The sequence below is a fragment of the Phacochoerus africanus genome, chromosome 1 (assembly GCF_016906955.1).
Source record: "Phacochoerus africanus isolate WHEZ1 chromosome 1, ROS_Pafr_v1, whole genome shotgun sequence".
NCBI lineage: Eukaryota > Metazoa > Chordata > Mammalia > Artiodactyla > Suidae > Phacochoerus > Phacochoerus africanus.
This window is the reverse complement of record NC_062544.1, coordinates 166931872-166959723: the sequence shown is the minus strand read 5'-3', so window position 1 is coordinate 166959723 and position 27852 is coordinate 166931872. Positions and strand designations below refer to the sequence as shown.

At 34.4% G+C, this 27852-nt stretch overlaps 1 protein-coding gene across 1 annotated transcript; it reads left to right on the top strand.

The window, feature by feature from the left end:
* The first annotated feature begins 8 nt into the window (after positions 1 to 8).
* Positions 9 to 26120, top strand: LOC125110737 (phospholipid scramblase 2-like). The gene is given in 9 exon segments (XM_047752256.1): positions 9 to 101; positions 1343 to 1385; positions 4858 to 4945; positions 4947 to 5073; positions 7696 to 7857; positions 9090 to 9251; positions 16246 to 16352; positions 25553 to 25621; positions 26012 to 26120. Coding segments are annotated over 9 exon segments (960 nt in total).
* The last annotated feature ends 1732 nt before the right edge of the window (positions 26121 to 27852 follow it).

The following is a 27852-nucleotide window of genomic DNA, read 5'->3' as shown; positions in this document are numbered from 1 at the left end:
TCTAGATTATGGCTTTTTGTGATTTACGATCCACAATACAATGGATGCAAACACCAGGGTCAACAACCAACTGTCTACCTGGATTGGAATATTTGACTCAGGTATGATAATATATTTAATTTAGTTGATGAATAATATGAATTTAGATAATTTCAAAATACAACTTGTGTTACTAGAAAATATTTTGACTATAGATCAAACCTGAAACATTAAGAATTTTATATTTAATTTTAATTTTTGATTGCAGTAGTAAGTTTATAATTTAAACACAGTCATTCCTCAGTATCCACTGGATGCCAAAGCCAGAGGGTGCTCAAGTTCCAGAGCTGGCCCTTTGGATCTGTGCTTGGGCATCTGCCGGTTCAACCAACTGCAGATCATAAACTTAGTACATGACCAAAGCTTGGCTGAACCTGTGGATACAAAACCAGGGATTTGAGGTGCTGACTATATATTTATTAAAAAAAAATCCACATATAAGTGGACCTGAGCAGTTCAAAGCATATTGTTCAAGGGCCACATGCAATATAACATTGTTATTTATAAACTTACTTCTTGGGAAACCCATGTAGAAATAAATACTTACTTTTCAAAATAGGAAGTTGGATTTTAGGAGTGTAAGTAAAACTGACTTCAGTACACTTCCATTCATTTAACTACTTAGATATTATACACAAACATTAAACATTAACACTGATATCAGGAAAATGTCTCTGTTCTTTACCAAACTTAATGACACCAAATTAGGACTTTGTTTATGCTATCAATTCTGATTTAATTTCCTGTAGTGCTACCTCTGAATAATAATTAATTAACTCTGACATTTCATATGACTAATCACTGTCCACATCTTATTTTTTAATGCTTTAAAAATGAAGTAATATACATGTTCTTTCTTTAAAATGTTGATTACATTTTCAATGCTCGATAATAAACTTGTCACAAATATTAATATAAATCTAACAAGTCAATTCTGAATATGGGTAAAAACTACAATTAAAATGTTTACTTCAAATTATAGATATTTCTCTGAATTTCATAAATATTTTTAATAAATATATTTTATGAACAAATATATTGAGTACATTAACAATAGAGCAAAGAGAATACACTCTATAGACTATCTGATAATACTTTTTCATTTCTTTTTTCTGTTAAAAAATGTTAAAACTTCACACTTAGATTAGTATAGATGACACTTGACAGAAAAAAATGTCAGGTTCTGATAATGAATCAATTACTTTTAATATCCTCAATATAAGCATTAATGTATATATGTATTGTTATGTGCTTTAAATTTAGTTTGCTTAATACCACCTATGTTTATTTTCTACTATAACAGATAAATCACTTACTAGTGTGTCGATGTTTTGATCATCTGGAAGGTATGTACACTGATATATTAATTCTTGAATATCTAACTTCTTTTGCTGTAGTCTAACCAATCCCTATAAATTAAAATGCTTCTTACATCTGAACAAAACTAAATCTTAAAATATGAAGAGAAGATACAGGTCTTTGGATGCTGAAAAGGTGAATGTGAGCATAGCCTTGTGAGAAAGGAGAAAGTTATCAGCTCCAGATTACACCTGAAAACTTTAGTCTACGATAGTCTTACTAGGCAGTAGGTCTATTTCTTGAAAGCATCTGCCCATCCTGAATTCCTCAAATACAGGTATAACAGAGAAGCAATGATTCCAAATTCTCTAGTTCTGCGAGTAGAAGCAGAATGCAGGTAAAGTTATGGGAATTCACTCCTTAGTCTGAGAAATTAAAATATCTTTTAAAATTCATCTGTTCACCTTTACCTCAACTTAGTCGTACATGTACATAAAATGAAATTGAATATTTGGTTAAAAAATAATACTATCATCACTGATGACCTTTCTCACCGATATCAGAGGATCTATGACCAATATAGGAATTTAGAGTTTATTTCATTCACAAAAGCAATTCGATTTAGGCATATTATAAATGAGAGCTTTGGGGGGGGGGGGATTTTTCTTGCTACCTTACACTAAATGCTTTACTTTATAAAAGACAATTTATTCTAGAATCCCCATTGAGTACCAATAATGAATAAGCCATGTGCTAGTCATTTTGAAAGAATCAAAGGAGTCACACCATGATTTGCCCCAAAGGCCTTGGTCTAAAATGTGAGAGTGGATATACTTAACTAAAATACACAGCATAGGTAGAAATCAATTGTGGGAACTTCTAGGATGAAATAGCCATGGTCAGTTATAATTTTAGTAGTGACAAAAATAGCAAAAATATTGAGAAAAGCCATCTATGTGATAGGGAAATAGTTCTCCAAATTATTGATTCTGAGTCTGTTCATTGGACCAGCAGCATAAGCATCACCTGGGAACATGATGGAACTGTCAAACTTCCAGGCTTCACCATAGACTCACTGACTCACAAAACAGAGATGAGGTCTGTGCTTTATCAAGCCATCCAGATGGCTCAGATGCAAGGTAAAATTTGAGAACTACTGCTCTAAATGATACTTTCAAGTAATCTAAAACTGTGCAATTATTTTAAAGGATGAGACAGCCCTATAGAATTCAGGAATATTTCCAAGATATACTGCTAGGTATAAAAAGCAATTACAATGCCATTTGCAGCAACATGGATAGAACTAGAGATTCTCATACAAAGGGAAGTAAGTCAGGAGATAAAGACAAATACCATATGACATCACTTACATGTGGAATCTAAAATATGGCATAAATGAACCTACCTACAGAACAGAAACAAACTCAGGGACATAGAGAACAGACTTGTGGTTACCAAGAGAGGAGGGGGAGGGACTGAGATGGACTGGAGTTTGGGGTTAGTAGATGCCAATTATTGCATCTGGAGTGGCTAAGCAATGAGAGCCTGGGACCTATATCTAATCACTTGTGATGGAGCATGATGGAGAATAACGTGAGAAAAAGAATGTATGTATATGTATGGTTGTACAGCAGAAACTGATAGAATATTATAACTCAACTATAATAAAATATATATGTAAATCAACTATAATAAAAATTAAAAAAATAAAAGAACAATGGTAAAGACAAAAATAGCAATTATAAAAATAGTGCATATGGTAGTGTATGTGTGTGTATGTAAGAAATATATAGGCTTTACATATGTTTGAGATATCTCTAGAGGGATGCATACAGAATTGAAGAAAAAGAAATAAAATAGGACTGGAAGGAAGAATTATTTTTAATTTTATATTCTCTTTTGCGCATTTTTTAATTTGTGCCATGCATATGTAATTCCTAATCATAAAAATAAACTCAAAAGGCAGTCAGAAGATTTTTTTTTTTGTCACTTTAGGGCCACACCTGCGGCACATGGAAGTTCCCAGGCTAGGGGCCTAATCAGAGCTGTAGCTGCCAGCCTACACCACAGTCACAGCAACATGGGATCAAAGCCACATCTGGAACATACACCACAGCTCATGGCAAAGCCAGATCCTTAAACAACTGAGTGAGGCCAGGGATTGAACCTGCATCCTCATGGATACTAGTCAGGTTTGCTACTGCTGAGGCACAGTGGGAGCCCTTTCTTCGTAAATTTGGAATAATGACATATCTTTAAATGTTAAAATGATTATCTTTCAAATATGTTGATATAATATGAAAGCACAATTATGTCATGTGCCCATTGACCATTAAAAAGTGAGGAAATGTAACTATCTGTTTCAAAAGTGTTAATCAAAACAAAACGCTAAGTGTATATTAGAGCAAAATATACTCATTAAACATATGTTCATTAAAGAACATTTGAAATTAAGAAAATTAAGAGAAAAAAAATCATCCATACACAACTACCGATGAATTTTTTTCTAAAACTTTTTAAAAAATATTCCCTTTGGAGTTTCTGCTGTGGCACTGTGCATTAAGAATCCAACTGCAGTGGTTTGGGCCTCTGCAGAGGTGTAAGCTCCATCTCCAGCCTAGCACAGTGAATTAAAGGATCCAGCATTGCCACAGCTGTGGCATACATCACAGGTGAAGCAGCTAGGATTCAATCCCTGGCCTCAGAACTTCCATGTGCCGCAGGTGCAGCTATAAAAATACATATATGCATATTCCTTTGATGAGGTTTTTACATCACTTTTAATCATTGTCCATGCAATTTTTTATCTTTATCCACTTCACCTTTTTATTATTTTTTATCTTGAAACACAAAATTTTTAAATAGCTACACAATAATCTTCAAGAAGGGATACTACATGTTGCCTTCTGTTGTTGAGTATTTACTTTGTTTCTACTTCATTTTTCCTAAGTAGAGCAGTAGTGAACCTTTGGTACAGAAAGTATTTTTTTAATTTTAGGATTGTTTTGTTTGCATCATCAAAGAAGTAAAATTATTAGGATAAAAGAAAATATTTCCATTTGCTTGCAAAAGAGGCGCATTTATTTTCTTACATGGATAATATATGAGAGTGCTCACTGACTACCTTAATTTAGCATAAGTGAAATTTTTCTTTTCTTGGTGTCTATTAGCTAAACTGCAGACCTAATAAAATCATTTTCATGTCCTATAGTAAGGCAAAGATGAAGAAGAGTAAAATTTAAAATAACTCAAAATAGTAACAGTTAATTTCTCTGAAATTCACATATGATACAAAAAAAGTTATGCACAGAATTTTAGTGGTAAAAGGAACCTGAATAGCTAGTGCACCACTTTTATTTTTCCGTATGGAGAAAAAAAAGATACTACAGAAGAAAGTTATTGAAAGCCAAGAGCTTTCTTACCCAACATACTCATATTTGAATGTAATTTGCTATGCAATTTATACAAATCACATCAGTATGATTAATAATAAAATCACCATACTGTTTCACTCTTTAGTCAACAGTGGTTTTGAAACAAACAAAACATATGATGTCATGAACAATCAAGGACAGAGAATTTATTTTGCAGAAGAGAAAAGTAATTGTTCAGAAACTTGTGTGACCTTGGAGGCCTCTTACCATGACAATTTATGATAGTGTAGGCTGTCATGTGATTGCTATGCATAAAGCTCTAAGATGGAACTGCTGCTGGAGTAACTGCTGCCTACAAAAGGTCAGTAAATATTATTTCTGCTGTGTGATTTAGAATGTATTTGAGTTCCTTCAAAAAAGCTTAACACTGTGTAGTATGTTAAAATTAAAACACTGGGTTTGGCTACAAAGAACTGTCCAGAATGAAATAGGCCAGAGAGAGAATTATATATTTGTACTTCATATCTGCAGGATGAGAATCATGTGTTAACACTGATTCTTTTAGGCAATCAAGGCCATGAGACCTTTAGATTTTTTAGAAGTTTTCTATTCTTTTTTTTACACTTGGTTTAAGAAATTTTATTGATCTTTTTAAAGAATCAGCTTTTGGTCTCATTTGTTTTCTCTATTTTTTTTGATCCATTTCCTGTTTTATTGATTTTTCCTTCTAATTTTTATTTCTTTTCATCTACGACTTTTCCTAACTCCTTAAAATGACAAGTTTTGCTAAAAAGTTTTCACAACCCCATCGATTACTGAATGGGACCAGCCCTCAAATAAAAATCCACAAAAATCAAGGAACTCAACCACTGCCATTCCATTTCTCCAAATGCAGACTCACATCCAGTTTGTATCTTGAGAATCCTCATAGGATAGCAGAGTTCTTAAGAGTTTTCCTTCTGATTTAATGTAAAATGTTAGCAATAAGTTTTTTTTGTTTTGTTTTGTTTTTGTTTTTGTTTTTGAGATTTACCTTCTTTGGACAACTTCCCTACCTTTCTCTGAACTAATCCTAGGACTTCCTGACTTGCCAGTTTTTACTCTACTCTCAGAAATTTCTTGTATGGTGTAAAGCTTTGTTATGGAAGGGAATCTTGGTAGATGATTTTCTAAAGAGTTCTTATGCCTGAACAACTTCAGCTCCATTCAGTCTTCTCAGAGGGTTCTTGTACTGCCAACAAATTAGACGCTCTGAAGTTCCATCCCATTTATTTTCCTGTATTTCTCAGACTGACCCCTTGAGCTTTTTTTGAGGTGAGATCCCATTCTTTTTTGTGACAAATACTTGCTAGTGATGTTTGGATTCCTTGGACCTCAGGAATATCTTGCTGCTCTCACTTGTTTCACTACATCTACTTGTATTTTGAGATGTACTTGTAAGGCTTCTTGTAAGGCCTTCTACTTGTAAGGCTGTAATTTTATATCTACTTTTTTTTTCAGGTTCAGTAGCTCTTTTGCTGTTGTTAATTTTATTGGAGTATAGTTGACTTACATGTTGTGTTAGTTTCAGTTGTACAATATATATGCAGATATATGTATCTGACACACTTTATATATGTGTACATATATATAGATATCCATTCATATATATATATTTATATACACATTCCTTTTCAGATTCTTTTCCCATGTAGGTTATTATACAGTATTGAGTAGATTTCCCTATGCTATACAATAGGTCCTTGTTACTTATATATTTTATATATAGTAGTATGACACTACTATACCTACTTTTATAAAGAATTTGAGAGTTGTTTGGTTTTGTGTAGCTTGTTGTGTCCTTTGTGTAGCTTGTTGTGTCCTTTTTATGAGGGTTTTAGGAAAATTAAAAAACTATGTCATTATTGTCACCATCATGACTAAGGAGTCGTCATTTGTTTTTTGAAAGAGTAATACCTATATATATATATATATATAAAGGAGAAAGGAAGGGAGGGAGGGAGAGAGGAAGGAAAGAAATTAAAAAAGTGTATTCAGGAAAAACAATGTCTCTCAAACTCGTTTCCTAATTCTGCTGTATTTTTATTCAGAGAAAACTGCTATTATGCGTTTAGGTATTCTTTTAGAATTTTTCTACAAGTATTTGTGTAATAGATGCATATTTATGTATATGTGTGTGCTGAACACAACTGGCAGATATTCTTCAAATTTTTAACACATAACAATATAACTTGTTAAGATTTAATCAGTTTGTATAGAGCTTCCTCATTCTTATAAGTGGCTGCATAATAACTCATTGTATGGATGGTATACCATAATTTATTCAACCAGTCTCTATTGATTCTCATGAACTGGGCTTTAAAATCACAATAAACATTAAAAAACTTTCAATGGATTCATATTTGCATTGGCATAGAGATATGAAAGTCCTTGACATACTGGATAATAAACAGTTTGTGGTGTGATTGGAGTTTAAGGATATCTCATGGGCATGGGAATTTTAAAAGTGGTCTTCCTAAGCACCTAAATAAGATTATCATTATCCTTCTTCTGAACATGGAAAACTAATTTCCAAGAGGTGAGTGACTAGTCCACGTTTCTTTTTTTTTTTTTTTTTCGGCTGTTCCCATGACATACAAAAGTTCCAGGGCCACAGAAAGTTCCATACAAAGTTCCAGACCTGCCACAGAAGCAACCAGAGCCACAGAGTGACAGTGCTGGGTCCTTAATCTGTTGAGGCACAAGGGAACTCCCTCATTTCATGCAGTTAGTGAGCAGCAGTCTCAGTTCTCAACTGCTGGTTTTCAATATCTAAATACTGGGTTTTTTTCACTTTTATGTCCATTCCTAGAGGTAGGACATGCCGTAAGCTCAGAAAGTTCTGTTCGCATATGTTAAAAGGTATTACATAAGTAAATACAATGTTACTTACAAATCAAACATATATCATTTGCTCAGTATTATATTTTTCAATATTTTGTAGTTAAAAGTTGAGGCTCCTCCTGGAGAAATAATTGGATATGTTTATCAATACTATCACCCATATTTACCAATGTTTAAAATAAAAAATGAGAATAAGAAAGATGTAATGAAACTCAAAGGGCCATGTGTGGTTTCTAGCTGTCTCGGAGATCTAAATTTTAATGTGAGTAATTCACTATGTTTTTATTATCATGTTCATATTAGTTAATAGTTTGATAATTTTCTAACATAGGTAATTAATAAATGTGATTAAAAGAAAACAAAAACATGGTGTCATGATATTACTATAACTATGTGCCTAATTTTTAGCTGATTTTCTAATTCATAATTTCTTGCTTAATCTCTACAGCTTGTGTAGCTTATAAGGTAGCTTTTTAATCTATATTTTATTTTATTTTTATTTATTTATTTATTTATTTATTTGTCTTTTTGCCTTTTCTAGGGCCACACCCACGGCATATGGAAGTTCCCAGGCTAGGGGCCCAATTGGAGCTGTAGTCGCCGGCCTATGCCAGAGCCACAGCAACGCAGGATCTGAGCCACATCTGCGACCTACACCACAGCTCATGGCAATGCTGGATCCTTAACCCACTGAGTAAGGCCAGGAATTGAACCCGCAATCTCATGGTTCCTAGTTCGATTTGTTAACCACTGAGCCATGACGGGAACTCTTAAATCTATATTTTAAGTATATAGTGATCAAACAACAAATCTTACAGTTAATATTTCAATGAATATTGAAATAAAATCCAACTTTATTGTAATGAAAATGACAATCTTGCATTAATTATAGATAATATACTAAAGCTAATTTTTATAAAATTCTGAAACTGGTATGATATGATTTAATTTAATTTATATGAATATCTCATGTTGAGAAATAAATATTATTTGGTATGAAAAGTGTGCTCTAGGGAGTCTAGATGTGTAAAGAAGAAAGGGGGATAGGAAAAAAGTAGAGGGATTCAGAAAATCAGGATCTTTTAGGAAAGAGTTAACTATGTAAAAGAGAAGAAAAGCTACTGTTTTTCATTTTTGCAGTTAAATTGATTCCTCAATCAGATTTAAGTAAGTTATGTATTTAAATATAATTTTATATATAATATGCATTATATTGAAAACATTATATATTATATATGTATGTGTGTGTACATATAATCTGATGTATATAATCAATTTGAAAAGCTTTTAGGTAAAAGTTGTCTGTAGATGTTTTTATAGGCTATTATGCGTCCATATTACATGTTCTTTTTAATGCAGTTACATCATGATTATATTATAACTCACTTATAATTATAAATAATATGGGTCATATTTAATTACTAAAATTGATGCAGAAATAGCTATTCTTTTTATTTCAGAGATCTTTAAGATTATGTGTATTTTTTATTTTAGTTATTATCCCTGGATGAAGAATTGGTTATTGGTAAGATTTTAAATCAGTGGGCTACATTTACAAGGGAACTATTTACCAATGCCAATAAATTTGAAGTCCAGTTTCCATTTGATCCTGATGTTAAAATAAAAGCATTGTTGCTCGGAGCAAGTTTCCTCATTGTGAGTCTATTTTTATTCTATTTCACTAAAGAGTAATTTTCTGAGATTATCACTATGTCTTTGGTAATATTCCCCCTCAAATCATCTAGATCAATTGCAATCTATCTTTTGTTCTAGTCCTAGGTCCCTAAATTACAACATGGTTTCCGTGTTCACAGTGCAAAGGAATAAAAACTAGAGTGTGCTGGAAACATGATCATTAATATTGAATTCCTTTGCCTTAATGAAAAACAAGACTAACTCATTGAAAAGGAACACAATGTCTCATTTAGTAACATTTACTGCTATTTCCAACAATTAAAAAATTTTAAAGTACCGTTTAAAACATATTTAAAAAATAATGCATTGTTAATTCAGAAGCTAGAGGTATGCAGAAATATTAAAAAAGAAAACGTCATTCGGACTTCCCATCGTGGCGCAATAGAAACGAATCCGACTAGGAACCATGAGGTTGCAGGTTCAATCCCTGGCCTCACTCAATGGGTTAAGGATGCGGTGTTGCCATAAGCTGTGGTGTATGTTGCCGACGCGGCTCAGATCCCACATTGCTGTGGCTGTGGTGTAGGCCAGCGGCTACAGCTCTGATTAGACCCCTAGCCTGGGAACCTCCATGTGCCATGGGTGTGGCCCTGAAAAGAGAAAAAGCCAAAAAAAAAATCGCTTGATTATAATTGGAATTTAGGGGGAAAATGAACATAAACAATATTCTTCAAATATTATGAAATGACAGAAAATGGCAGGGGTGGTATACAGGGCTATATCACATAATATTAAGAAATTTGGAGAAAGATTGTCTTCTTCCCATTTTATATTCTTGCCTCCTTTGCTGAAGGTTAACTGACTGTAAGTGTCTGAACCTTATGTCTGTTTTTGTACCAGTACCACACTATCTTGATTACTGTAGCTGTGTAATATTGTTCGAAGTCTGGGAGAGTTATACCTCCTGCTTTTTTTCTCCCCCTCAGGATGCTTTGGCAATTCTTGGTCTTTTATGGTTCCATATAAATTTTGGATTTTTTTTTCTAGTTCTGTGAAAAATGTCATGGGTAATTTGATATGAATCACATTAAATCTGTAGATTCCTTTGGGTAGTATGACCATATTAATGATATTAATTCTCCCACTCCAGAAGCATGGGATATCTTTCCATTTCTTTGAATCTGCTTTAACTTTCTTATTAATGTTTATATATATAGTTCTAAGCATATGTCTTTCACCTCCTTGTTCAGGTTTATTCCTAGGTATTTAAATTATTATTGGTATGATTTTAAATGGCAGGTACATGTAAATCAATGAAACAAGAACACACCCTCACACCATGCACAAAAATAAACTCAAAATGGCATGAAGACTTTAAACACAAGCCATGACACTATCAGAGTCCTAGAAGAGAATGAAATTATCTGATATAAACCCCACAAATATTTTCTTAAGTCAGTCTCCCAAGGCAACAGAAATAAAAACAAAAATAAACCAATGGAACCTAGTCAAACTTACAAATTTTGCACAGCAAAGGAAACCTCACACACAAAAAATGAAAAGACAATGTATTTGGAATGGGAGAAAACAGTTGCAAATGATGCACCTGACAAGAGTGTAATCTCCAAAATATACAAATAACTTATACAACTTGACAACAAAAAAACCCCAATACAATTGAAAAATGGGTGGAAGACCTATACAGACATTTCTCCAAAGAAGAAATATGGATGGCCAGTAGGCACGTGAAAAAATGCTCAACATCACTAATTATTAGAGAAATGCAAATTAAAACTACAGTGAGGTACCACCTCATACCAGTTACCAGTTAGAATGGCCACCACTAATAATTCTACAAATTACAAATGCTAGGAGTTCCCATTGTGGCTCAGTGGTAATGAACCCAACTAGTATCCATGAGGATGTGGGTTCAATCCCTGGACCCGCTTAGCAGGATAAGGATCTGGTGTCGCCATGAACTGTGGTGTGGCATAGGCTGCAGCTGTGGTTGGGATCTGGCGTTGCTTTGGCTGTGGCATAGGCCAGCAGCTACAGCTCCATTTTGACTCCTGGTCTGGGAACTTCCATATGCCATGGTGCGTATGGAAAAAAAAAAATGAACAAAAAATATTAGAGAGAGTGTAGAGAAAAGGGAACCCTCCTACACCATTGGTGGGAATGGGAATTGGTACAACCACTATGAAAAACAGTATGGAGTTTCTTTAGAAAAAATATAGAACTGCCATACGATCTAGCAATCCCACTCTTGGGCATGTATCCAGACAAAACTATTTAATTCAAAAATATACATGCACCCCTATGCTCATAGCAGCACTATTCACAATAGCCAAGACAAGGAAAAAACCTAAAACCTAAAAAACCATTGACAGATAACACATATACAATGCAATACTACTCAACCATAAAAAAGGAATGAAATAATGCTATTTGCAGAAACATGGATACAACTAGAGATTCTCATACGAAGTGAAGTAAGTCAGAAAGAGAAAGACAAATACCATATGTTATCACTTATACATGAAATTTAAATATGGCACAAATTAACCTATCTGTAAAACAGATACAGACTCACAGATATAGAGAACAGACTTGTGGCTGCCAAGGAAGGAAGGAGAAGGAGTGGGATGGACTGTGAATTTGGGGTTAGTAGATGCAAACTATTGCTTTTAGAATGAATAGGCAATGAGGTCCTACTGTATCGCACAGGAATATCTTGGGATATATCAAGAAAGAAGATCATATAAGAAAGAGAATATACATATATATATATATATATATATATATATATATATATATATATATGAATGACTGGGCCACTTTGCTGTACAGCAGAAATTGACGCAACACTGTAGATCATATAATTTTTTTAAATTTTTAAAAATTTAAATAAAATAAAATAGAAAGAAATTTGGAGAAAGAAAATAACAAACATTAGATAGCAGATCAAATGTAGCCAAGGGAAAAAATCAATGAGCTCAGATATATAGTTGAGAAATTATTCATAATGCATTGCAAAGACAAAGAAATCTGAAACTCAAGAGTGCCAAATAAGTAAGATAGGATAGAGAATAAATAACTGCTAAAAAATTTCCAGAAGAAATATGAATCCAGTGATTCAATACATATCCTATGTAATGTAATTAAAAACTAATATCTATATAAGTCAGAGTAAAGTGTCAGAAGACAAAAGAAAAATAAATTTCCAGAAAATAAAAGATAAATCTTCCACAAGCAATAACACTGATAACTGCCTTCTCAACAGAAGGAATGGAAGCCATAGAGATAAGAATATCTTCAAAGTGTAGATTTCAAAAATCTTCACTTTTGGAGTTCCCATGTAGTTCAGTGGTAACAAATCTGTCCAGTATTCATAAGGATGAAGGTTCAATCCCTGTCCCCACTCAGTAGGTTAAAGATCTGGTGTTGCCATAAGCTGTGGTGTAGGTTGCAGATGTGGCTGGGATCTGGCTTTGCTGTGGCTGTAGTGTAGGCTTGGCAGCTGCAGCTGTGATTTGACCCCTAGCCTGGAAACTTCCATAGGCTATGCATGTGGCCCTGAAGGAAAAAAAAAAAAAAAAACAACTCTGAAATTCTGTTTTCTTCAGAATATGTATCTTAAAGATGAGAATAAAATAAATAAATTTGTTTTTAAAAGATACTTTTGCACACACAGGTCATTTCTAAAGGAGATAATTCAGGCAGAAGAAATATAATCTGAGGATCATCTAATGTTCAATAACATTCATGAGCAAATATAATGCTAACTATATTTTTGAATGCAAGCATTTTTTTGTCCTTTTTTTTTTTTGCCTTTTCTGGGGCTGCTCTCCTGGCATATGGAGGTTCCCAGGCTAGGGGTATAATTGGAGCTGTAGCCGCTGGCCTACACCAGAGCCACGGCAACTCAGGATCCAAGCCACATCTGCAATCTACACCACAGCTCACGGCAACACCAGATCCTTAACCCACTGAGTAAGTCCAGGGATCAAACCCACAGTCTCATCGTTCCTAGTTGGATTCGTTAACCACTGAGCCATGACGGGAACTCCAATGCAAGCATATTTTTAAAAATAAAACAACAGCAGAAGTGTTTCAAGATGGTGGTGTAAGAGGAGCCTGATGAACTCACCTTCTCCCATGGACACACCAAATCTACTGCTACCTATGGAATAATTCCCACTGGGGCAGGGGGGGGACTTGAAAAAGGATAAACAGCTCTTTGACAATAAAGGATAAAAGGATCATATCAAGACAGGATTGAGAGGTAAAGATGTGTTCTCACCAAAAGAAAAAAAAAAACACATCCAGTGCAGTGACCCACAAATGCGAGGGATTGTGGAGATTCTCCCTGAAAAGCAAGGGGTACATGCCCCACTTTAAGCACCCAATTCCTTAGGACATGCACTGGAGACATGAGCCCCCCCAAACATCTTGCTTTGGAAGACTACAAGACTTAGGTTCAGGAGACCCAAAGTCTTATAGGGAACAAAGATTCCACTCTTAAAGGAGTCATACAAAATAGTCCCAGAAAGATCCCAGTAGTTTGAAAAACATCTGGATGATATTAGCTAGCTGGCCAATATTGAAACATCTGCCAGAGGAGCAGGGGCCTGTTGGAACTCTGGGGACAAAGATGCTGGTATATATTATTTTTATGCTCTCATTCTACCTTATAAGAATCAGCACTGACAGGTACCATTTTTGCACTCCTACTACCTTGCTAGTGCTAGTGGTCAGACTCTGCCTATATCCTACTAAAGCCAACATGCAGTCTTTAGTAGGCCAACATTCAATCCACACAGGGAATACCCCTTGATTATCTGGCTCTGGTGGCCTGGGGCGCTTGGGTTCCTGAGCCCCATGTGACTGAAACAACCAGAGAGAGTGTTCTTAGCAGGTTACCATCCCCTATACTCCAGACAGCAGACTGAAACACACTCCTAGACTTCCTATGAAAAAGGCCTATTGACTTGTGCTGGAACATCAGCTTGACGGGTAAACTTCAGGTTTACCACACATCTAGATGTTATGAAAGGTGTCCTCAGTGAACAAAGACTGGGAGATGTATTTTTTTTGTCTTTTCTAGAGCCCTCCCACAGCACATGGAGGTTCCCAGGCTAGGGGTCCAGTTGGAGCTGTAGCTGCTGGCCTATACCAGAGCCACAGCAACTCAGGATCCTATCTGCATCTGCAACCTACACCACAGCTCACAGCAACGCCGGATCGTTAACCCACTGAGCAAGGTCAGAGATCCAACCCACAACCTCACGGTTCCTAGTTGGATTCATTAACCACTGCGCCACAACGGGAACTCTGAGATGTCATTTTTGAACTCACTCTTGGCCTTGCTTCATCTCACCAGTACCTATCAGGAAGCAGATTATACACTCATCTAGAACCCCAATTTCTGAAAATGTCACCAAGGGGATGCTTCCAAATTGCTTGGCCTGGAGTCCAGCAAGGTTTGTGACTTAAATCCCATAGGATTACACATATTTGCATATCTTAAAAGCTTCTAATATTTCATTGTTAGTATACAGAAATGCAAATGATTTCTGAATGTTAATCATGTATCCTCTTACTTTGCTGAATTCGTTGATCAGTTCGAGTTGTTTTTGTGTGGAGTCCTTAGGGTTTTCAATATATAGTATCATGTAATCTATATACAGTGACAATTTTGATACCTTTTATTTCTTTTGATTGTCTGATTGCTGTGGCTAGGACTTCCAATACTATGATCAATAAAAGTGGTGAGAGTGGGCATACTTGCCTTATTCCAGATTTTAGCAGGAGGCTTTCAGCTTTTCTCCATTGAGTATTATATTTGCTGTGGGTTTTTGTAAATGGCTTTTATTATGTTAAGGTATGTTCCCTCTATACCCATTTTAAGAGTTTTTATCATGAATGGATATTGGGATTTGTCAAATGCCTTTTCTGCTTCTATGAGATGATCACATGGTTTTTAGCTTTTCTTTTGTTAATGTGGTGTATAATGTTGATTGATTTGCATATGTTGAACCATCTTTGTGAATCTGGGATGAATCCTACTTGACTGGGTCACTTTGCTATACAGCAGAAAATTGACAGACACTGTAAGCCAACTATAATGGAAAAAAATAAAAATCATTTAAAAACAAAACAAAACAAAAAAAATTCTGCTTAAGGATCTGGCTTCTAAAAAGCCTGAAACTAGGTTTTCTGGCTGAGATCCCTCCCTGTGGACACTGACAAATCTTGAAACAGATTCAATAACCATGACCTATTAAGAATAAATCTGGGTTCTTGGACAATCACAATGGTTTGAGAGATAACCAAGAGGGCAAGGTTAAACAATAAAGCTCATCTCTCATACAAGGCCATTCCTTGATGACTGGGAGACATAGCTGCTTTGCCTAACATAGAAGCAAACACAGAGAGTCAGGCAAAATGAAGAAACAGAGAAATACATATCAAATAAAAGAACAAGATAAAACTTAATAAAAGTGTAGATAAGTAGTTTACATAATAAAGAGTTCAAATTAATGGTTATAGAGATGGCTCAATAAACCCAGAAGAAGAATGGATGAACATACTGATATCTCAATAAAGAGATGGAAAATATAAGTCCTAAATAGCAGTAATAGAGCTGGAGAATACAATAACTGAACTGAAAAATACATTAGAGGGGTTCAAGAACAGACTTTTTGTACCATAAGAAAATAATAATGATCTGGAAGACAGAAACAGTGGAGTTCAATCAAACTAAGTTAAAAAAATTTAAAAATTAAAAATATAGCTTAAAGGACAAGTTGAACGATATTCTCATTAGAGGGGTCCCACAAAAGAGGAGACAGAAAAGGAGGCAGAAAACCTATTTGAAGACAATGGTTAAAAAAATTCTCTAACCTAGAGAAGGAAATAGAGTCCAAATCCAGGAATTGCAGAAAGTTTCAAATAAAAGGAACCCATAGAGATCCATGCCAAAACATGTAATAACTAAAATGTCAAATGTTAGAGAATTTTAAAAGCTTCAAGAGAAAAACAACTTATTATGTACAAAGGAACACCCATGAGACTATCAGCAAATGTTTTAGTAGAAATTCTGGAGGCCAGAAATGAGAGGTATGATATATTCAAATTGCTGAAAGAAAACAAACTTCCAACCAAGAAGATTCTACCTGGTAAATTATCATTCGCAAATGAAGGATACAGTTTTCCAGATAAGCAAATCCTATAGTAAACAGCCAGAATATAATTTTAAAAGGAATTTAAAGAAAATGATCAAAACACAAGGGAAGAGAACAAGAGAAGAAAGGAACAGAGAAGAACTACAAGACAGCAGAAAAAAATATCAAAATGACAGTAAGAACAGGCCATTTAAGTGCAAAAATACTAAATTTTCCAATCAAAAGACACAAAGTGCCTGAATGAATACAAAACGAGAGCATCTCTATGCTGCCTCTAAGAGACTCATTATAGATGTGAGAACACACAGACTTAAAAGTGAAGGGATTGAAAATATGTTTCATGCAAACAGAAACCAAAAGAAAGCTGGAAAAGCTGTATAAGACAAAATCAGCTTTAAAATAAATACTGTAATGTAAGACAAAGATTGGCATTACATAACGATAAAGGGTCAGTCCAACAAGAAGATATAACATTTGTAAATAGTAATGGACCCAACAAGGAGAACCTAAATATATAAAGTAGATATTAATAGACTTAAAGGGAGAAAATGACAGCAATATAATAATAGTATTGGATTGTGATACCCAACTTAAAAAAAATAAAGAGATCAAAATTATTAAGAAAGCAAAATTATTAGGAAATATTAAGAAAAGATCCACCTTAAATGACATGTTAAACCTGATGGATTTAATAGATATATACAGACCATTCCATTCAAAAGCAGCAGAATATCCAGTCTTCTCAAGTCGACATGGAACATTCTCCAAGCTAGATAAAATATTAGGTTCAAAAACAAGTCTCATAGTTGCTGTTGTGGCTCAGTGGGTTAAGAACCTACAATAGTATGCATGAGGATGTGGGTTTGATCCCTGGCCTCATTCAATGGGTTAGGAATCTGGCATTGCTGTGGCTGTGGCCTAGGCCTGCACCTGCAGCTGCAAATTTACCCCTAACCCAGGAACTTCCATATGCCAAAGGTGTGGCCATAAAGAGAGGGGAAAAAAAAACACCCAACAATCAAATAATCGTCTCAATAAATAAGAAGATTAAAATTATATCAAGCATCTTTCTGACCACAATGATATGAAACTGGAAACCAATTAAAGAAGTAAACTGGAAAAATAACTGATATGCTGAGTTTAAACAACATGTTATTGAACAACCAATGGGTTAACCAGGGAACCAAAATAAAACCGAAAGTATCTTGAGACAAATCAAGATGGAAATATAACATACCAAAATCTATGGTATGCAGCAAAATTGATTCTAAAGAGTTCCTGTCGTGGCGCAGTGGTTAACGAATCCGGCTAGGAACCATGAGGTTGCGGGTTCGGTCCCTGCCCTTGCTCAGTGGGTTAACCATCCGGCGTTGCCATGAGCTGTGGTGTAGGTTGCAGACGCGGCTCGGATCCCACGTTGCTGCGGCTCTGGCGTAGGCCGGTGGCTACAGCTCCGATTCAACCCCTAGCCTGGGAATCTCCATATGCCGCGGGAGCGGCCCAAGAAATAGCAACAACAACAATAACAACAACAACAGACAAAAGACAAAAGACAAAAAAAAATTGATTCTAAGATGGAAGTTCACAGCAAAACAGTCCTGCTTCAAAAAATAAGGAAAAAAACCTCAAATAATCAACCCACATTTACCCCTAATAGAAATAGAAAAAAAAAAAAGAATAAACAAAGCCCAAAAATTGTAGAAGGAAGGAAATAATAAGCTCAGAGCAGTAGCAAAAGAAATAGACACTAAAAAGACAACAGAATAGATTAGTGAAACTAGAGATGATTCTTCAAAAAGATAAAGTTGACAAACATTTATCTAGACTTATCAAGAAAAAAGAGAGCTCAAATAAATAAAATCATAACTGAAAGAGAAGTTACAACAGAAATCAAAAAATACAAAGGATTATGAAATACTACTACAAACCTAGAGGACATGGCTATATTCTTAGAAACATACAATCTTCAAAGACTGAATCATGAAGAAATATAAACCTGAATAGATCAATTACTAGTAAGGCTATTGAATTAGTAATGAAAACCCATTCAATAAACAAAAGTCCAGAATCAGATGGCTTCACTGGTGAACTCTACCAAACATTTCAAGAAGGTCTAATGCCTATCCTTTTCACACTCTTTCAAAAATTTGAAGAGGGAGGAATATTTTCAAACTCATTTTACAAGGCCAACATGACCCTGATACCAAAACCAGACAAGGACATCACACACAAAAAAAATAAAATTACAGGCCACATCCCTGATGAATATAGGTGCAAAAACCCTCAACAAAATATGATTAAACAAAATTTAACAATATTTTAAGAAGATCATATACCATGGGGATAAAATGCACAGCATGGCAACTCTAGTTAATAATATTGTATTGCATATTTGAAAAATGCTAAGAGAGTAAATTTCAAAAGTACCTACAAAAAAAATATTGTAACTTTACATCGTGGCAGACTTATCACAGTGATCATTTTGTACCATATAGCAATATCAAATCATTATGTTGTATATCCGAAACTAATACAATGTTAAATGTGAATTATATCTCATAAAAATGATAGCAAATGTCTAATTTGTGAAGTCTAAAAGAAGCAAAACTAAAATAATAGTATATAAATTGTAAGAAAATAATTAGAATTAATTAAAATCTCATAAGCTTTTTGTATTTTTCAGGAAGAAAAATTTTAAGTTAAATATGTATGTTAATCTCATGGACAGCCACTGAATAAATGAAAGAATGAACTGGATAAATTTCAAACTAGTAAAGAAGAAAAATGGGAATGAAATACAAGCACGCACACAAACAAATGAATCTATTTTGAGGGAAAAAAAGGAGAAAAAAGCATAGAGAAAGTGGGGCAAATAGAAGTAATAAATTAAAATGTTAGGAAATATCTCCTTATTCAGGTATATCATAATGTCAACTAAAATATATTTATACAACATTTTATAATAACCATGAGTAACTTAAATGACCAAATCTTGAAAGTAAAAGGATAGATATTACTTAATTTGATTTTTAAAGTATTCATAGGCTCTGTATAGGAGACAAATCTAAAATAATGACAAAAAAATTGAAAGAAATAAAATAAGGGGTAAAGTAACAGAAAAATGCTAACCGTAAGTAAGAAAATAAAGCCAGGTTAACACCAGAAAAAAAAAAAAGAATTTAGGGCAAAAAGCACTACTAGGAACAGAGAGAGGGTAACTACGTAATGCTAAAAGTTCTATTCAAAAAGAGATACAATAATTCTAGACTTGTGTGAACCTAATATAAACCTTAAAATATAGAGAAAAATGTAGGTTAGTGATAAACTTATCATCATGGTGGGAAATTTACTCACACTTTTCAATTTTTACTTGAATAGGAGACAGAATGTGAGTAAAGTTACTTAAATTTGAACATTAACAAGCTTGATTTAATTGATGCATGCAGAACTTTGTCTCAAGCAAGCAGATAACATACATTATTTTCAACGAACATTTCTTACACAAATTTTTCTCATAATGGCCCAAGAAGCAATACTCAACAAATTTCAGAGAACTGGTATAATTGGGACCTTCCTGTCTAAATTAGAAGTTGATAACAATACGTATTTTAAAATATTTTGGACACACGGACACATTTAAATAAGTCAGTGATTAAAAAGTAAATCATAATAAATTTTTAAAACACATTAAATAGAATGACAATATATTACATGTTAAAACTTTTGGAATGCAAATAAAAATGCTAAGGAGAAATGTAGAGCATAAACACTTATTGAAAAAAAGGAAAAACTAAAAAATTAATAAACTAGTATCTATCTCTAAAAAGTTAATAAAAGAATAGAACAAACCCTAAGGAAGCACAAGGGAAGAAATACTGAATTACTGACCAAACAAAGACAAATGTTTAGCATCCAAACCTGGTCTCTAGATGGATAAGAACTTTCAAAGCAAGTAAGTCACCAAGTAACAGACTACTAAATTAAAATGTATTAAACTTCTGTACCTCAAAACAAAATGTAATATTAAAGCAAACAATAAAGTAAAAATATATGCTTCAAAAGCAAACAATAAAGTAAAATATATGCTTCAAATATGACCAAGAAATAATATACTTACATTAAAAATTTCACTTACTGATAAAAAAATTCTAAATGGAAATGGACAAAGAATATGAAAAGGTAATTTACACAACTATTAGAGAATACAAATAACCAGTGACCATATGAAAATATATTCAAAAACATGAAGAAAAAAAAACAATGAAATACACCTTTTCATTTTTTTCTTAATGATGAACTCTGAATGCTGATGCAGGTTTAAGGAATCAGATATTTATGAGCTATAGGTACAACTTTTGGGGAACAAACTAAAAATATCCATGAATAATTTTAATGATGACAATTTTCATATGCATTAGTTTCTTCCCAAAAATTAAGAGACGTAAACAAATAATTAAGTGTACTCTAGCAAATAGCAATGTATACTCCATGTTGCACACTTCACTCAAATCAATTTTTAAAAACAACCCAAAATTTACGGAATGAGATTTATTAAGCACATTATGATCTACTAAAATAGAATGTTAAATACTCAGGATAAAAACTCAATAAATGAATTTTAATAGCATGAATACCTAGGATGCATTATGCAGTGAAAAAAAAGCAGGATATAAGCATATTATAATACTAATTGTGTATTTGGAAGGAATTTTTACCAAAATAGTAATGGTAGATCTTGGGAAGATTGATATTATAAATTTTCCCCTGTTCTATTTCTATATTTTTCTATATTGAGTATATATGAATGAAAAAATATTTTAAAAAATAAGTTGGAATTAGTTGCTGTTCTCTAATGGAAACCAATTTATATGATATTAAAATCTATTATTTGCTATATTTATGAGTACTCAATCATTCTTTTTTTATGGTATGACTTATTTTTATATAATGGTTTTTATTTTTTTCCATTATAGCTGGTTTACAGTGTTCTGTCAATTTTCTACTGTACAGCATGGTGACCCACTTACACATGCATGTATACATTCTTTTTTCTTCCATTATCATGCTCCATCATAAGTGACTAGACATAGATCCCAGTGCTACACAGCAGGATCTCATCACTAATCCATTCCAAAGGCAATAGTCCGCATCTATTAACCCCAAGCTCCCAATCCATCCCACTCCCTCCCTCTCCCTCTTGGCAACCACAAGTCTATTCTCCAAGTCCATGATTTTCTTTTCTGTGGAAAGGTTCATTTGTGCCATATATTAGATTCCAGATATAAGCGATATCATATGGTATTTGTCTTTCTTTTTCTGACTTACTTCACTCAGTATGAGAGTCCCTAGTTCCATCCATGTTGCTGCAAATGGAATTATTTTGCTCAACATCACTGATTATTAGAGAAATGCAAATCAAAACAACCACAAGATTCCACCTCACACCAGTCAGAACGGCCATCATTAATAAGTCCACAAATAACAAATGCTGGAGGGGGTGTGGAGAAAAGGGAACCCTCCTGCACGGTTGGTGGGAATGTAAGCTGGTACAACCACTATGGAGAACAGTATGGACATACCTTAGAAAACTATACACAGAACTACCATAGGACCCAGCAATCCCACTCTTGGGCATATATGCAGAAAAAACATTCCTTGAAAAAGACACATGCACCCACATGTTCACTGAAGCACTATTCACAATAGCCAAGACATGGAAACAACTCAAATGTCCATCGACAGATGATTGGATTAGGAAGATGTGGTACATATACACAATGGACTACTACTCAGTCATAAAAAAGAACAAAATAATGGCATTTGCAATCATTCTTAAGCCCTTAGAAGTTGGTTCCTCATAAGTCTGATACTCAAAATTCTACATTAATGTTTTAAAATCATATTATAACATAGGACCCAATATGCACTCTCAGGTCTAAGGTCTGCACCTGTTTCTACTATAAAACCAGCTTAATTACATTTATTTTTCATTTTCATCCTAGGACTACATGTATTTTAAACTCTGGTCATGAGATGTCAGCCTGAAATATCATGCCAGAGATTACTGGCATTAAGTTTTGCCAGCCCTCAGCAAAATTAAACAACTTTCACTTAAAATATCTAAATAAAATTCTGTTTCATTAAAATTATTTGTATAGTTTTTTCTGCATAATAAACCACACAAAAATTTAGGAGCTTAAAAATGATCATTAAAAGCAAAAAAAAAAACCATATGGAATCTAATCACACTTAAGTTTTTGAATAGCAAAAGAAACCATTGACTAAATGATAAGACAGATCACAGAATGGAAGAAAATATTTGCAAATGATGAGATCAGCAAGGGCATAATTTCTAAAATATACAAACAACTCATACAACTCAATAACAAAAAAACAAGCCAATCAAAAAATGGGCAGAAGACTAAAACAAACATTTCTCCAAAGAAGACATACAGATGGCCAATATGCATATTAAAAGATGCTCAACATCATTAATTTTTAGAGAAATTCAAGCAAAACTATAATGAAGTATCACCTCATACTGGTCAAAACAATCATCATTAAAGTCTACAAATGAAAAAGGCTAGAGAGGGTGTATAGAAAAGAAAATCCTCTTACATTGTTGGTGGGAAGGTAAATTGGTACAACCACTATGGAAAATAGTATGGAGGTTCCTCAAAAACTGAAAAATAGAACTATCATATGATCCAGCAGTCCCATACCAGGGCATCTGTCTAGAGAAACCTATAATTCAAAAAGATACAGACACCCCTATGTTCACTGCAGCACTATTCACAATAGTTGAGACATGGGAGCAATCTAAATGTCCATCAAAAGATGAATGGATAGGGAGTTCCCATTGTGGCTCAGTGGGTTACAAACCTAACTAATATCTGTGAGGATGCAGGTTCCATCTCTGGTCTCACTCAGTGGGTTAAGGATCTGGTATTGCTGTGGGCTGTGGTGTAGGTCACAGACATGGCTTGGATCTGGTGTTCTGGTGTTGTCACGGCTGTGGTGTAGGCTGGCAGGCGCAGCTCTTAAAAAAAAAGAAAGAATGGATAAAGAAAATGAGGTATGTATATGATAGTATACTATTCAGCCATGAAAAAGACTGAAACAATGCCATTTGCAGCAACATGGGTGGACCAAAAGATTATCATACTAAGTGAAGTCAGACAGAGAAAAACAATACCATATGATATCATTTATATGTGGAATCTAAAATATGATACAAAACAAAAACAGACAAATATATTTTGAAAACCAATTTATGGTTACCAAAGGGTAAATGTTAGAGGGAAGGATAAATTAGGAGTATGGGATTAGGAAATGCTAACTATTATATATAAAACAAATACACAACAAGGTCCAACTGTACATCACAGGGGACTATATTCAATAGCCTGTAATAAACCATAATGGAAAAGAATACGTATGTATATATTATATAACTGAATAATTTGCTGTACATCAGAAACAAAGACAACACTGTAAATCGATTATACTTCAATTTTTAAAAATGATTATTGTATTCAGCTCAGGATTCTGCTGCATAGTTCTCCTGGTCAAGACCTGGCTCACTCATGCATGTGCAATCAGTTAACAGATTGTCTGGGGACTGTCTCATCCCAGATGGCTTCACACGCAGGTCTGGCTGTTGTCTGAGGCAATAGGGGCAACAGGCCACATAGCTTTCAGCATCTAGAAGGCTAGCCAAAGCTTTTACTCATGATGACTATATTAGAAAAGCAGCAAGAAAGCAAGCTCAGATTTTCATGTTCATTTCAAGCATGTTTCTATTGTATCTACTTATATCCTATTGACCAATGCAAGTCAAACAACCAAGTCCAGATACAAGGAGTGGAAAAATAGACTCAATTTCTTTATGGGAATTGCTGTAAAATGCCATGTTTTTTTTTTAATCCCTACCTCTGTTCTACAATTGCCCACCCTCTGGTTACAATTATTTCATTTTCCCCACATGCAAATTATCTTCAGTCCTCTCAGAACTTCCAAAACTCTCTTTCAATTATGGCATCAGGTTCCAGTCCAGAATAACATGATCTGCATATTTTGTGAATACAACTGAGGGTACTTGGATGCAGCTCTTCTTGATTCTGAGACTTCAAAACTAAAAAGACAAGCCCAACAGCAGTGAGCCAAGGTCAAAATAATCACAATAAACAAGTGGAATCCCCATAACAGTGACTGATCAGTAGAATTTTAGAATTGAGATGGGCACACATTGCCAGCTCTCCTTACTTTGGGAACAGAGAATATTCTGCCCTCTGGCAGTGGCTCTATAGTCCATAGTTCTCTGTGGCTGTGCCCTCTGGGATTTTGGCTTTGTCTCTGAGATATTTTTCCTTTTCTAAGTGAAATGGCCATGTTTTTAACTGAATAGCTTTTGCAGCCTCCTTTCTACCCACAGAAGTTGAAGACTGAAGTTTCTTCATTTTAAACTGTCTCACTCTCTTTTAGTCTATGCTAGCATAACTCTCTTAAAAAAACATGTGGCATTCTCTATGTCCATGAGTCTATTTCTATTCCATAGGTTCATTTGGGCCATATTTTAGATTTAACATATAAATGATATCATACGGTATTTGTCTTTCTCTGACTTACTTCAATCAGTATGAGAATCTCCAGTTCCATTAACGTTGCTGCAAGTGGCATTTTTCTTTTTTATGGCTGAGTAGTATTCCATTTTGTATATATATCACATCTTCTTAATCCATTCATCTGTTGATGGACATTTAGGTTTTTTCCATGTATTGGTTATTGTGAATGGTGCTGCAATGAACATAGGGGTGTATGTATTTTTTTGAATGAAAGTTTTGTCCAGATATATACCCAGGAATGAATTGCCAGATCATATGGCAGTTCTATATTTAGTTTTCTGAGGAATCTCCATACTGTTTCCATAGTAGTTGTACCAACTTACATTCCCATTAACAGTGTAAGACAGTTCCCTTTTCTCCAGCATTTTTTTTCTGTAAACTTATTAATAACAGCCATTTGGACCTGTGTGAGGTTGTACCTCATTGTAGTTTTGATTTGCATTTCTCTAATTATTAGTGATGAGCATTTTTTCCTATGCCTGTTGGCCATCGGTAAATCTTATTTTCGCAGGTACACAGAGAACAAACTTGTGGTTGCCACAAAAGAGGGGGATGGAGTAGGACAGACGGAGAGTTTGGGGTTAGTAGATGCAAACTATTACATTTGGAATGGATAAGCAACGAGGCCCTCTGTATAGCACAGGGAACCATATCCAATCACTTGTGATAGAATGTGATAGAAGATAATATGAGAAAAAGAATGTACATATATGTACAACTGGGTCACTGCTGTACAGCAGAAATTGACAGAACATTGTAAATCAACTATAATAAAAATTTTAAAAGAAAAAAAGATAAATTAACAATTGCGGTAAATAGCTTTGCAGACAAGCAAAACATATGCTGAACTTAAACTTCTCTATTCCAAAGGTAAATTTAAAAGTTATCTATTGTGGTAATAAGGTGATATTTGGAACAGTTATAGAGTGTCTGTTCACTGACCAGTTGCCCTACATACTTGATCTTATAGCATCATGTTCCTAGACCTGGCTGATGGCCCGAATTATCACTTTAGCGCCTTGTTAAAGATTCCTGGAAGCATGCCCCCAGATCTTTTAAATCATAATCTCAAGGAGTGACCCTCCTCAGGTGGCCAGTACATTTCTAAGCAAACCTTAAAACCTATTAATCATAATAAAACAGACTGATACATTTTACTACATATTAATTAAATAGTTCTGCAAAGAAATAAACACCATAAGCAAAGTCAAAACCATAAAGTGAGAGAAAAATTGTAACAATTCAAAGGGATAATTTTATTAATATATAAAGGGCTCTTACAAATCAACCATTCTAACAGAAAAAAACAGGCAAAGGACATAAAAGACACATACAAAAAAAAGTGACTTCCCATGTATCGGATTTAGCCCACTCTATTAGAAAAGCCACATTCTGTCTTCCTTTCAGGACAGTCTTCTATCCATGAACTTACTCATAGCTAGTCTAGCTTCTTTATATGATAGCAGGGTTCTATAAGCAACAAGAGAACACATCCTAATCCACAAGCACTTCTTAACTTCCACTTAAATCAAGTTCACATTCAAGGGATATTTAAGGAGATACTACTTCTTGATGGATGGCACTGTAAAATACAGAGGAAATTTTTTTCACAATCCACCACGTTATTTTAACAGGTGATTTGTATTGATTTGGGTTTGCTATAAATTGAGTATTTGTCCTCCCAATTTGATATTTTGAAACCTACTCTCCAAGGTGATAGTAAGTGGAGGGAGTGCATTTAAGAGGTGATTGGCTCATGAGAGTAGAGCCTGCATGAATGGGATTCATGCCTTTATTAAAGAGGGCCCAGAGAGGTCGCTTGCCCTTTCAACATGTGAAATTATACTAAGAAGACAGCTGACTCTGAACCAGGAAGGGGACCCTCATCAGACACTTAATCTGCCAGAATCTTTATCTTAGACTTTTCAGACTTCAGAACTGTAAGAAATAAATTTCTGTTGTTTGCAAGCCACTCAGTCTATGGTATTCTGTTATGGCAGCCCAAAATAAGACACCATTACCTATGAAATAATTAGTAATATATGATGTTATTTTTCAATTCTATCTTATTGTGCAACTGACTGATATTTATGATGATTCTTAGATACGGCTGGTTTCAATGAAAGATAAGGTCCAAATGAAAGGTCATTCTACATCAGAACTATGCCAACATTGTCTTAAGGGGAACAAAAGAGACAAAAGACTCAGTGAAATACAATAAAATGAGCCCTATTTCCACACAAAGAATACTCTTCCTTCTTACCAAAGTGTCTGGATAGAGTAACCCTGTCATACAAAGATTGCCATTTCATGTCCTGTATAAATTCTGTCCTATGGTAGGGATTTCTGCCTGCAGAAGAACATAGCAGTTTTTTGTCTGCAAAAGCTCACACTTAGATGAGTATAACCTGGATCATTCAAGAAAGATGGAAAAAAATTGAATGAGTGAGAAAATGGCTCATCTAAAGAGAGAAAGGTAGACTGAGGCAGCTATTGCCGGGAGGTTCGGATCGGGGCCTACTTCCTTTTAGTGATCCAGAGATAAATGGACCTATATGTATGACCAATGATGTTCATTGGGTGTTTGGCCTGGGAGATTCATATAAAGAACCCCATAGAACCCCATACTTTTACCTAGTCAGAAGGGAGTATGGGCTTCTGCCTTCCAGAGAACTACAAGGTACTGCTTTATGAACTTCCCCCTGATGTTCTATGCTTTATAGCATTCCTTAGCAATCTTTTATGACATTTTAGTTAGAAGACAACAGACACAGGCTCTCAAAAAAGACATAAGGAGTTCCTGTCGTGGCT